The 14,085-nt window shown below is 37.5% G+C and overlaps 1 protein-coding gene across 2 annotated transcripts in view; it reads left to right on the top strand.

The window, feature by feature from the left end:
• RSF1 (remodeling and spacing factor 1) overlaps positions 1-14,085 on the top strand; it is a 144,578-nt gene that overhangs the window by 109,949 nt on the left and 20,544 nt on the right. The window contains exons 6-10 of one of the 2 annotated variants that reach the window (XM_040630901.1): positions 1-969; positions 2,686-2,892; positions 7,125-7,229; positions 8,454-8,533; positions 13,320-13,374. The exon at positions 1-969 is cut by the window's left edge and continues 791 nt beyond it. In XM_040630901.1, coding sequence (XP_040486835.1) covers positions 1-969; positions 2,686-2,892; positions 7,125-7,229; positions 8,454-8,533; positions 13,320-13,374 — 1,416 coding nt within the window. Of the gene's footprint in view, positions 979-2,685; positions 2,893-7,124; positions 7,230-8,453; positions 8,534-13,319; positions 13,375-14,085 lie in introns of both variants that reach the window. The other variant, XM_008707444.2, reaches the window with a different exon arrangement.

The following is a 14,085-nucleotide window of genomic DNA, read 5'->3' as shown; positions in this document are numbered from 1 at the left end:
AAAGATGCAGATAGTTCAGTATCAGTGTTGGAGTCCCCAAATCAAAAAGGGCAATTAGAGGAAACTGGTCCTCCAGAAATGGAAATCTCTCTTGAGACTTCTGAAATGGCAAAGGATCTCTCTTTGAAAACTGCTTTATCTGCCACTGAATCGTGTACCCTGAAAGTTGACGAGAAGTCTCCCAAAAGTAAAAAGGATAAGCGCCCACCAGTCCTAGAATGTCTTGAAAAGTTAGAGAAGTCCAAAAAGACTTTTCTTGATAAGGACACACAAAGGTTGAGTCCAATACCAGAGGAGGTTCCAAAGTATACTCTAGACTCAGTAAAGCCAGTCTCTCCTGAGGCAGCTGAAACATCAGCACCATCTAACATGACTGACCACTGTGAGAAGTTAGCCTCAGAAAAGGAAGTGGTGGAATGTCAGAGCACAAGTTCCACTGAAGGTCAGCCCCTAGAAAAAACAGACCCAGAAATTCTAAAAAAGGATTCTGAATCCACCAAGGTAGAAGCAGATAATCTGGACTATGCCCAGACCTCTGGCACAGAGGATCCTTCTGAGACAAAGGGTTCTATGCAGAAAAGCAAATTTAAATATAAGCTGGTTCCTGAAGAAGAAACCACTGCCTCAGAAAACACAGAGATAACCTCTGAAAGGCAGAAAGAAGGCATCAAATTAACAATTAGGATATCCAGTCGGAAGAAGAAGCCAGATTCTCCTCCCCAAGTTCTAGAGCCAGAAACCAAGCAAGAGAAGACAGAAAAGGAAGAAGAGAAAACAAATGTAGGTCGTACCTTAAGGAGGTCTCCAAGAATATCTAGACCCACAGCAAAAGTGGCTGAGATCAGAGATCAGAAAGCTGATAAAAAAAGAGGGGAAGGAGAAGATGAAGTGGATGAAGAGTCAGCAGCTTTGCAGAAAGCAGACAAAAAAGAAAATTTGAAAAAACTGGAGAAGGATACGAATTCTAAAGTAAGCAAGGTAAAATTTCTCCTGAGTTTTAATTTTTATTAGCAGTAATTGGGCCTAAGTGTAGCTCTTGGTTTTGGCTAAAAAGAAGTCATTCAAAGAGCATTAAAAAAAAAAAAAAAAGCTATCTTTCTTCCTATATCTGAGCTGTCTTTTCTCACTAGGCATCCTTAGATATTAAATTTCAGACTGTATAATCTTGTCATCTTTTAAACTTTTTCTCTATTACAGGCAAAATGAAAATATATATTCTCTTTGTAAACTATGCAGGTAATACCTAACCTATATGGTTGAAAAATCAAAATGCCCCATAAGCACTATTAACAGTTTGGGGTACATCTCTTTCCAGTTCTTTTTCCATACATTCATGTGTATGTTCATAAATATTTACCCATTCACTTAAAAAATAAATTGAGTATGTTCATTTTTCTATGAATTTTTCACTTATCAGCGTATCTCTGAACTCTTTCCATGTCAGTAGATGTAGTCTACCTTTTGGTTATTGACGGCTACCTAGTATTCCGTAGTGTGGATGTACCTCAGTTTATTTAATCACTCCCTTATTGATTGACATTTAGGTTGTTTCCAATTTTTCACTATTACAGGCAATGCTGCATTGAAGATCCTTTTGGACATAAGTGAGTATTTCTTTAGAATAGACTCCTAGAATTGGCATTGCTGGGTCAAGGGGCATGTGTATATTTTAACTTTCGATAGCTATTGCTACATTGCCCTCCCCAAAAGGCCCCATTAGTATACTCTCTCATCACCATGTACGAGAGTGTCTGTCTTCCCCCATTTAATCATGAGTCTTAGAAGCCAGAATTCTTTTTTCTACAACTCTTATTTTAAGCAAAATCTAGTACAAATCTACAGCTAGTTTATAGGAGTTTGTTATAATTCAATGAAGTGCACTTTTAATTTATTTAAGTGATCAGATTGTTCTTCATTTAAGTGATCGTTTATTCCCTAAAAAATTAAATTTTTCTTTAAAAAAATTTACAAAAATTTCCCCTTTAGTTGTTAGAATTATTTTGGTCTTTGATGCAGACTTATACTGTAGGAATGAACTGAAATATGAATTAAAAGACTGTGAAACCAGTCAGTAAAGAGCAGTTTACAACATTATAAACTTACTCTCTGAATAATACATGTTTTTATTTGTCAGGATTTTTATATGCAGTTCTGACCCATAAAAATTCATTTCTAATATGGGAATTTAAACTTTTATATAACAATATGTGAGAATATAGTCAGTGCTCTATTAGAGAACCTTTAAAAATGTGCATGGCCTTTGACCCAGAATCCTCTTCAAGGAATTTATCCTAACCACAGAGGTTTGTAAAAATTTATATTTACGAGGAGCCATTTTTGATGAAAGTGAAAAACTGGCAAACTACCTAAATGTCTGTCTAGTAAGGGATTAGATAAATATAGCTGTGTGATGGCATGTTGTACAGTCATTTACAGTGATGTTACTAATATATTTTATGACTAGGGAAAATACTTAGAAGACAGAATGTTCATTATAAACCCCCCCAACAAAAGTAGACTAAATAATAGAAATATGTACCAAAATTTAATAGTAGGTAGATCTGTGGTGAAGATAAGTAATTTTCATTTTCTTCTTGTGTTTTGACTAAAAATGGACATATAATGAGCTTATTTTTTTAATATTCTTATTATACCAAATTATTCCAATTTTTAATTTTATACAAGGTAAAACCCAAAGGCAAAGTTCGATGGACTGGTTCTCGAACACGTGGCAGGTGGAAATATTCTAGCAATGATGAAAGTGAAGGGTCGGACAGTGAAAAATCATCTGCAGCTTCAGAGGAAGAGGAAGAAAAGGAAAGCGAAGAAGCTGTCCTAGCAGATGATGATGAACCATGCAAGAAATGTGGCCTTCCGAACCATCCTGAGCTAGTATGTGCCCGACCTAAATGAACAGTACTCCTCTTACTGGCGTGCTGTGCTTACCCAAAGCAGCCTAACTCTTCTGCGTTTGATCATGATTGGAAATTTTTTAATGCTGCACAGCTTTTGTGTACAAAATAACCTTTATTTCTGTTTCTCAGATAATAACCCAATTCTGCTTTCGTTTTCCTTGGTTTATATATTGATATTTCTTCTACTTAAGGATACACTCCCAACCTCACAGATCAATGAATTCATTCAAAGTTTTCCGTTCTGTTGTTTTTCTTTAAATGTTTCTTCTTTCCCTTTAATTTATAATGATATTTCTGAAGTGCCAACTTTAAAGAAGTAAGGCCTAAAGTTTGGAAAATTCATGGGAGCTAGTTCTTCATGGCTTTTTTTCCTAGAAAGTAGTGCGGGGTGATAGGAAAAGCATTGGAGCTTTTAGATTACGTTTTACCATCGAAACAATGTGATAAATGAAATCAGGTGCCCAGGGTAGTCCACATATGCCTGTGTGATCAGTCGTACAACTCAAGTAAAACACTAACATGACCGAGTATTGAGTTCTGGGTATTAGCAGCAAATGGCGATGCATTGTACGGGGAAGGGGGAAGGCAGCTTTTCATTTTTAAATCACTGCACATGAGTGTGCATCCCGCTGTCCTCCTCTACCCCCCCCATGGTTCGTGTTAGCAATTTAGCAACTGCTTTACATATATACTACAGTTGAACAAACAAATGAAGTGTGGAGAATTGGAGCCAGTTTTCTCAGTATCAGAAAAAAGAAGTTACAGATGAGCAAGATCAAAGGCTAGAAAGAGCCCTGTGTACTGGGTTAGAGCCGAAGATACTAGTATGAACTCATGCTTATTTTAATATAGATCTGTGTGTATACATGGGTTGTTCTGCATATATATATATATATATAATATATCATAGCTCTGTCCTCCGAGAGAGCCTAGAAGCAGTGATGCCTAGTATCATAGCACTCAGCACCCAGACGTTTGTTTCTTTCCTTCATTTTAAGGTTTTATCTGTCTATCTTATCTATCTGTCTATCTATCTATCTATCTATCTATCTATCTATCTATCTATCTATCTATCTATCTATCTAAGAGAACGGGGAGGAGCAGGGGATGGGGACAAGCAGATTCCACACTGAGCAGGGAGCCCAACACAAGGCTCGGGACCCTAAGGTCGTGACCTAAACCAAAAATCAAGAATTGAACACTTAACTGACTGAGCCATGCAGATGTTGGTTTCTAAGTACCATTCTCCAATAAAGGAACCAAGGCTTTTAGGAGAAATGGCTAATTTAAAGGCTTGGGCAGGGAAAATACAAGATGTGCCTGGAGTGTCCCATAGTGTCAGAAAGTAAAAAAGTGTTTTAAAGAAAAAGGATGCAAATGAGTCCTAAGGACACAGGAACAAATCTGAAAGAACTAGCAAGTGCCTGTGGCTAGGGCAATTTGAACAATAAATTAAATAATGGTTTTAGATTCTAACCCAAAGAAAATATATCTTCATTAGTTGATCCTGATATAAAGAAGTGACTGAATAAGCAAATAAATGGGGGAGAAGGACATATTTTCTTTACAGAAGAATTCCAAATAATAGAAGGTATGAGGGAAATAGGTAGTCATTAGAATATCGCAGCAACAATTGTTGCAAGCAATAATGTAGCACTGATGAGCGCTAAAATTAGTGGGTGAAATTTATTCATTACTGTGGTTGGTTTGAATTTACACCTCCAAATTCTTTGATACTCCACCCTCCAGAAAGTGGAGCTTAATTCTCCTCTCTTTGAGTGTGGGCTGGACTTATTGCTTGTAATGAGAGTAAGTGTGGAAAGTGGAAAATAGTAACTTCACAGTGATGAAAACCAAAAGATACCGTAACCAAGTGATCAAGGTTAATATTATTAGTAATAGGTCATGATAATACCACGTACTCCCAGATATGATAGAGTGAGTAGGGCACTTCACCTCTATAGTGTTCTCCAAAACCCATAACTTCCGTCTAATCAAGGGAGGACCTCAAACAAACCCAAACTGAGGGGCAGTCTACGTAATATCTGACTAACACTCTTCAAAACTGTCAAAGTCGTGGAAAACAAAGACCAAGTAACTGTTACAGGTTGGAGGTGATTGAGGAAACATGATTAAATGTGATATAATATCCTAGACCACATTCTGAAATCAGAAAAAGAACATTAGTAGAAAAGCTGGTGAAATCTGAATAAGGTCTGTTGGTCAGTTAATAGTAATGTACTAATGTTAATTTTTTTTTTTTTTTTTAGATTTTAATTATTTATTTGGCAGAGAGAGAGAGCATAAGCAGGGGGAGGAGCAGAGGGAGAGGGAGAAGCAGGTTCCCCGCTGAGCAAGAGAACCCAACTTAAGGCTCCATCCCAGGACCCCAGGATCATTACCTGAGCTGAAGGCAGACACTTAACCAACTGAGCCACCCAGGCGCCCCTGATGTTAATTTCTTAATTTTGATAAATGCCCCATGGTTATGTAAGATGTTAACATTAATGGAAACAGGGTAAAAGATTTATGGGAACTCTGCTATCTTTGTAACTCTTCTATAAATCTAAAATTATTTTAAACTAAGTTTTTTTAAGTTAAACATTCCTGAGTGTACATTTTAAATTTCAGAGAATTGGTCATCTTAAACTCAAATAATATCAGATGACAACTTAGTTCTAATTATTGTTAGCCTTTGTTTGTGAACATGATGGTCCTAAGTATAGCTCCATTCCTCATACTTTTCATCCCTTCCATATTTGAATTTTCATGATAAAAAGCATCATGAATGTTTCTTACAGACAGGTAATTGAAATGCTATTTAAAGTGGGAGTTAGGGATGCCTGGGGGCTCAGTTGGTTAAGCAGCTGCCTTTGGCTCAGGTCCTGATCCCAGGGTCCTGGGATTGAGCCCCTCCTTGGGCTCCCTGCTCAGCAGGGAGCCTGCTTCTCCTTCTGCCTGCGGCTTCCTCTGCTTGTGCACTCGCTCTCACTGTCTCTCTCTGGCATATAAATAAATAAAACCCTTAAGTAAAAAATAAAGTGGGAATTATTTGTATTTTTAAAACCCTAACATAATATAATAAAAAATTATTATAAAAAAAAATCCTGCGTGTGGTAGGGAAGTTCATGATACTCGAACTGTAAAACTTTGTTATAAGGGATATGTTGTTACAGTCATCAAGGCACACTAAAAAAGGTTTATAACTCTAGTTCAGAAGAACTTGTAATTTGGGGCACCTGGCTGGCTCAGTCTATAGAGCATGTGACTCTTGATCTCAGGATTGTGAGTTCGAGCCCCATGTTGGGTGGAGAGATTACTTAAAAATAAAATCTTAAGGGGACACCTGGGTGGCTCAGTCGGTTAAGCGTCTGGCTTTGGCTCAGGTCATGATCCCGGGTCCTGGGATCCAATCCTGTGTCCCGCTTCCTGCTCAGCGGGGAGTCTGCTTCTCCCTCTGCCTGCCACTCCCCCTGCTTGTGCTCTCTCTCTATCAAATAAATAAAATCTTTTAAAAAATAAATAAATAAAATCTTGAGAGATGCCTGAGTGGCTCAGCCAGTTAAGTGTCTGACTCTTGATCTCAGCTCAGGTCTTGATCTTAGGGTCATGAGTTCAAGCCCCACATTGGGCTCCATGCTAAGCATGGAGCCTACTTTAAAAAATAAATAAAATTAAATATAATCTTAGAAAGAAGGAAGAAAAGAAAAAGAAAAGAAAGAAAGAAGAACTTGTGGGGTGCCTGGCTCAGTCGGTTGAGCATCCGGTTGGCTCTTGGTTTTGGCTGGGGTCACGAAGTCTGCGTCGTGAGATCTAGCCCCATGTCAGGCTCTGTGCTCAGTGTAGAATCTGCTTGAAATTCTTTCTCCCTCCCTCCCCCTCCTCCTCTGCTCTTCTCCCTGCTTCCACTCTCTGTCTTTTCTCTCTCTCTAAAGTAAATAAATAAAATCTTAAAAAAAAAAAAAACTTGTAATTTTTTGCTAAATTTTGTAGTTTAACATATTGCAAACTATTTTCTTTTTTTACTTTGAAAAAAATGACATGTTAGATCCCAATTAGCAGAGCTTTTTTAGTTTTATCCAAATAAAGATACTGTGATACAATGTACTTCTTAGTGTAGTACTAAGAAATACTGAGATGTCTTTAACTTCAGAGTCACTGAATTTTAGTCATAGAATTGGGTTGACATTAACCTGTGATTTATTTCAGATTCTTCTGTGTGACTCTTGTGACAGTGGGTACCACACTGCCTGCCTTCGTCCTCCTCTGATGATCATCCCAGATGGAGAGTGGTTCTGCCCTCCTTGCCAACACGTATGACCCAGCACGCCTTTGTTTTCAGTCTCAGTTTTATATTCCAGTTAATAATACTTCTTGACAGCCACTGAACATTTTTCATTTTCAAAGCCATTTGTAGACATTGTTTACCTTTTGTTTAAAATTCTGTGAAATTTGAGACTATTGAAAAAACTACCTTTTAAGTTAATATCTTTTAGGCTTTTTTTTTTTTTCTCCCAAAGCATTTTTCAAAGACCTCTCATTTTTATATAATTATAATCTCTGATTTATTTTTTTCTCACATTTGTTATGGGCACAAATAGCCCCAAATTAAAATGATACATGAGGGAAGAAATAAGTTTCTTTATGCCCTCGTTTCATCCTCTTTTTCCTCTCTGCCTGCCTCCTTCTTACCAGTTCTGTGGACGGTATTATGAAGTATGTACCACTATGTTGCTACTATGAATAGAAACATGGATTCTGTTTCTCTTATATCTTGATTCAGGTGAATTTCTTTTGAAAGCTGAAGAACAGGCTATTTTTATGCCACTGCACTCAAGGGGTCCTTTCTGTCACAAGTCCATCTCACTTTAAAAATGATGGGCTTTATTGCACTTCCCATCGAAGTGGACTCCCTTGGCTTAGCATAGCTTTCTCAGTTACATTCTTCAGCTCTGTTTTGACCCAGTCACCATGTGGCGTGGTTGTGTCATTTTTTTCCCATTCTCTTTTTGAAAAATAGTGATTGGCACCATTATATTGTATTGTACATAGAACCTTCTCCCTTAAAAATGTTGTGGGATTCTTAAAACTTTTTCATCACTGTCATGTAAACATGTTGTGCCAGATGCTATTTTAAACGTTGATTACCACCAGCAAGATAGGCATAGAATGTGTTTCTTGATGAGGCTAGGAGTCTCCCTGACGTGTGCCTTACTGCAGAGATGCTGTGCTCATCTTCAGGTCAGTGCATGCTGAGGCATCTCTTTATGTAGTTACTAAACACAAGGACCGTTTCAGTGTTCATTCGCTGCGTGATCCCTCATCAGCTCTCAGAATAGCACAGTAGCCATGAGCCAGCATGCAGGGGAGAAATGTTTGTGGAAAGATGTTAAAAATGACACTCATGGGGGCACCTGGCTGCTCAGTGCTCAGTCAGTAGAGCATGTGACTCTTGATCTCAGGGTCATGCGTTCACGCCACCCGCTGGGCGCAGAGCTTTCTTTAAAGAAAAATAACACTCGTGTTTTGCTCTTTCAGAAACTACTATGTGAGAAATTAGAAGAACAATTGCAGGATTTGGATGTGGCCTTAAAGAAGAAGGAGCGTGCTGAACGCAGGTATTGTGATGTGTGTGTCGATGTTTTACTTGAGAATTTGATAGTAAAATTGTCTTGCAGTATGGGGTAATATATCTGTCTAAAGTAATTTTTGGCAAACTGTGACCTGTAGGTCAAATTTGGCATGTCCTTATTTTTGTACTGTCCACTAGGTATGTTTGTTTTCCATTTTTAAATGATGGGAAAAAAATCAAAACAAGAATCTTACTTCGTGACAGATGGAAATTCTGTATTCCAATTTCACTGTCCATAAAAGAAGCTTTGCTGGAACACAGCCGGGCTCATTTGTTCATTTATTGTCTGCTGCTGCTTTACCACTGCAGCCGCAGAGCTGAGTAGTACAACAAAAACCTTTTGACCTGCCACGCCTAATTAATTATCTGTCCCTTTACAGGAAAAGTTTGCCAACTCCTGATCTAAAATATTTATCAAAACCTACTCTGAATAAATATTGGCCCAGTTAATGTGGAGGATACGTACCTTACTATTAAGTATGTAGTGAGTACAAGACAATTCTAAGAGCTGGTCTAGTTACCCATGTCATCTCTTTGGGTGGGCAGAATTAACACCGATAAAATAAAGAGCATTTAAATGCCTAACTGTGTTGTGAGAGTCATAACTTACAGTCATAAGAAATGCCTCCCTTTTCAATTTACCACTGTGATATAGTCTTAAAGCAGTTGGAGAAGACTTCTTGGAGGAGGTAAGACTGGAGTTGAATCCAGTCTTTAAAAGGGGGCTCAAAATCAGGATAGGAAGTTTATGTTTCTTTATAATTATTTGTACCTTCTTGGATTATCCTATTGCTAAACAATTATTCGTGCCTACTGTGTACCAAACTGAAGAGAAAAGGTGAGTGAGACAAAGCTCTCCCTACATGGAACTCACCTCTGTCAGAATACAGCCAGTGATACAGTAAAGTAGACAGATGGTGGTATATTCAGAGCAATACAGGAACATCGTGGAGGGGCAGTTTAGTTCTGGTAGGGGTTTGGGTTATCAGGCAAGTCCTTGGAACATAACTTAGGGTTGGACATGCAGAGAAAGGATATTTCAGGCAAAGAGCCAAATACAAGCAAAGACAAAGCGTGAATATGAGAGGGGGAGAGCGGTAGGAGATGAAGTTGTAAACGCAGATTGAGGCCAAATTATGAACAGCCTGGCATATCTGACTAGGGTCATCTGAATTACTCTCTACGGGTAGTAAGAGAGCCATCAAAGGAGAGAGAAGTATAATCAGATCTTTATTTCAGAAAACATGCACTGGTAATAAAAAAGAATTAGAGTTGAGACTGTTGCAGTAGAGGCCTGAACTAGGGCAACCTTATATAATAAAGTGGAGGTGTTAAGAGAGAATTTTCAGAAGCTTAATCAGGAGGATTTGATGTCCAATTGTACATATTATGAGAAAATCTAAGCAGCGTTTCCTGCTTGGTCTCACTACCTTCACTTGCTGCCACTGTAGCTTTTACTGCTATTTCATAGGTAACCCCCCAGCTTAGCTTGCTGTAAGACAGTCCGCCAGCTCATTTGATGATCCGCTCGCTTTACTCCCCCATACTTTGAATTCTGTGGGTTCAGCCTCCAGATCCTGTCTTTTTCCTTACTCGTCAGCTTGAGCTCTCTGGTTTATAATGGATGCTACTTGGTTTAAAGGCAAAATTCATCTCTGAAGTTGACTAGGAGATAAAAATACTTCATTTTAAAAAATCAGTTGTCTAAATACCTTTGTATATAGAAATTCTGGGTAATAGTCCTGTATATAATTGCTAGGACTATTTTGATATTCACAGTTGTTCGTGTTTTTATTTTGACACTAGAAAAGATTTAACTAAGGATGCTTCAAATTAAATCGTAATAAAAAATTAGGCATTTTCCTTGTTCGTTTTGAAATCTGCCTGCCCTTCTGAGAAATGAGCAGTTCTGTGGAAAGCTGGTTAAAATTTTTTGACTGCTGCCTCACTATAGGGTATATTGTTGCAGTTAAGAAATACTTAATATTTTAGAAATTTATGTTAAAATGTGCCACAATATTTATTCACACTGTTGGTCTTCCATTTGCTGACTCATTTGCTTTCGCTTCTACTTTTGGTAATCCTCTGTACTCACATGTCATTCTTTAAGAGGACATCCATAATTGTGGCTTAGTTCACACACTAAATCCTTTTTGAGACTGGATCACAGAGAGGAGAGTAAAGTTACTATTACAGGGAGGACAGTTTGCCACAAAGCCAGTTAACTGAATTATTGCTATTATTTTTTAATTCTTCCCAATAATCTGGTTAACAAAGTTTTCTTTATCTATAGCTCCTAATATATATAGCTTCTGATATATATATATGAATCCTAGGGGCTCTAAACAGCAAAATATGTGTATTTCTAAAGTAAATAATCTATTAACTGTAAACTCTAGGTGACTTCATCTGTTTTTAAAAATGAGCATTTTTATTCTTCCTTTTTAAAATCTGTGAAAATAATTTCTCTAGCATTCATCCTAGAAACTTAGGGCCTTCGTTACTCTCTATATCCTAGCATGAGAGTATCTTTCCCTTTGTTCATACATTTATTCAGCATTTAACCATCATTTAGTGAGCACCCACTTTATGCCAGGCAGTGTAATCAACATGAAGTGTATTTATTATGTGGTCTCTACCTTAAAAGGCTATACAGTATGGTGAAAAAGAAGGATTTGTCAATGAGTAATTAGTGACTGGCCAGAAATTGTCTACAGAGCTGGAGCTGTGGTGCTCTGTGAAATTTGATGTTTCAGAAATCCCTTCAACTGGTTGGTAAACATCCCTTCCAGAACTTGGTGCCAGAAATTATTTGGGAATTCAAATAGCTCTGTACTTCCAGAGTACTTTTACTAGTGTTTGCTAGCAGAGAGTTGGATTTAATCAGGGTTGGAATTTTCCAGGTAATGTAACAGAGGGAAGGAGAGAAAGAGACAAGGAATTTGAAAGTGTATGCAAAGGAGTATTTATAATGATGGACCCTGGAGTCTAAGCCAGGTAAGGGGGAAAGTAAGGACACAAGGGAGTAATGGACAGTGAAGAGAGGCTAGGGTCGATGGTTAGAGGTCCCACCGGAGTTAGGGAATTGTTGAAATCAGTGTACCAGAGGGAGTGAGCCGGAAAGTGAGCCAGGAGATGTCAGAGAATAGGTTCCCTGAAATTGAAATTTTAGGAGGGGTGTGGTTATTTGTAATGACGAGGTCCCGGCCCAGTATGATCATTGAGCTACATAGTGGCGAGATGGAATGGAAGACATATCTTTCTGTAAGTTTACTGAGCAAGAGAATGCTGTGGAAATCAAACCTACCTTCAAGAGCTTACTCAACTGTTACCACCTATTTAAAGCCTCAACTTTCTCAGCTCTTCAAGCAAGTTATTCTTTTTTCATGTTTCCATTATACCTGTTCATAATGGACTACAGTCAGTTGTTAAATAATTGTGAGGACAAGAACCATGTATTATTTGCCCTTAGGATTCCCAAGCCTGACACAAATCATAACCTAAATACAGTGGACGTGAACTGAATGTTTTTCAAGTTGAATTGAGGAGATAATAATGATCAAGTGAAAGTAGAGATTTTGAGGTTTTAAAGAGGAAACTGATAGAAACAGTAAGCTCAGTTAGGGTAAGGATAGATATGTGTCGAACATACTTAGTAACAGAGAACTCAAGTTCTGACTTAACCGTGAAGCCTTCCCTGTTAATTTCAGCTAGTACGTTCTTGCCTTTCCTAGTTTTTAATTCATTAACTGTACTATTTTTAATCAGGTTTTGATTAAAATAACTTTTATCATTTTCTTACATGCCAATTGTTGACTGAATAGCTTTATAACCCATCTCAAAAAGACTAAGATTCTTATTAACAGAGCCAAGGGTTTCTAGGGCAGTGAAGGCTGCATTCTAAAGGACCCAGCTAACTGGATGATTAATGCCCGTCTATAAGGGAGAGCACAAGCAAAGGGAGGGAGAGTGGTCATTATTTCTGTTCAGTTCAGCGTACACTGGCCTGTATATAAGAGCTCATCTGTCCTAGGTGAATTAGATTAACTTCGGGAGAACCAGAAAAACCACCTATTGGGTGTAGCACTTTGTTATGTAAAATTTGTTGAATTAAAATCAACAAAGGTTTGTTTCTTTGAAAGGAAACTATGGAGATCTTGTTAGTGTTCTAATCCACATTGCCTGGAGGAGTGTTAACTGGCTCTAAAAATAATCTTCACTGGAGCAACTAGGTGCAGAGCCATGCGGCTGCATTGCTTTTTTTCTTCTCTGCAAATGCATGGTCTTAGTATCATTCCCTGGGGCCTTGACGTGGTTCTGTCGTATAGAATTTTTTTTTTAGTATTGATATTTATTACCATGAGATTACAGTTGTGTATATACGCATATGAAAACATCCAGCGTAACAAAGATCTAGTTTGTCCAGCGTTGACTTTCTGTCTAATCACTTTGTCAGTGCGTTGCAGCATGACGCTCTTCATGAAGTTTCCTTGTCTACTTCAGTTTACAGGTTTTATTTCATCAGTATAATTACTTCCAAGACTACAATTTTCAGTTACACCTTTTTACAATTTTTACCTTTAGAAAGTTTTGTGCCTCCTGCAGATACCAGTACGATAAGCTCTGTAGACCGTAGCTAACATGTCTGTGACCTAGCCTCTGCCGTTACCATGAAGTCATAATTTTAGTATTGTCTGTGTTAGTAATGTTTTCATAACAGTTTTATTTTTAGCAAATCTCATTTTGCGTGCATTTTTGTTTTTCATTTAAAGGAAAGAACGTTTGGTGTATGTGGGTATCAGTATTGAAAACATCATTCCTCCACAAGTAAGTTTCTGGGTTATAGTATTTTTGGAGAAGAGACTACCATAATTGTTCTAAAACTTAACCCACTTTATGTAATGTGAATAGTTTTAAATATATAGTATACCTGTTTAATTAAAAGTGGAAATTTAGGACCTTGAAGAAATCACTCATATTTTCACTCATGATTAAAATTAAATATATGCTGGGCTGCTTGTCTGGCTCAGTTGGTAGAGCATGCAACTCTTGATCTCAGGGTCGTAAGTTTGAGCCTACTAAAGAAAATAACAATGATAATAAAATAAAATTGCATATATGCTGATAGCCCTAAAATGTAATATCACATTCAAATCAGATTTATATAGCTCACCCCTAGGGGTTTTATGTTCTGGGGTGTTTTTTTTTTTTAACCTTGTATTATACTGGGTAGTTTTTAGCTTCTTTATGTGCTGTTTATGTAAAGTGACAAAAGAATTGTTCAGGGAGATTGGGTTTTTAATTCTGCGCTTTGGGCATTGGTTATTAGAAACTTCAATATTTGTTCTTAACAGTTGGTTTCTTTGAAGGAATATTGTTTTACATTTATCAGTCTGATTGCTAATTAAGGATTTCTCATGAGTGAAAGTACACGTAACATAGTTTTCATTTGAAATGAAGAAATGTTCCTGGTTTCGTACAGTTTCATTCAGGCTTAATTAAATCACATGCTTAAGTAACCTGTCTTGATTAGTTACT

The sequence above is a fragment of the Ursus maritimus genome, unplaced genomic scaffold (assembly GCF_017311325.1).
Source record: "Ursus maritimus isolate PB19 unplaced genomic scaffold, ASM1731132v1 scaffold_16, whole genome shotgun sequence".
Classification (NCBI taxonomy): Eukaryota; Metazoa; Chordata; class Mammalia; order Carnivora; family Ursidae; genus Ursus; species Ursus maritimus.
The sequence above is the reverse complement of the archived record's forward strand: the minus strand, read 5'-3'. Positions and strand labels throughout refer to the sequence as shown.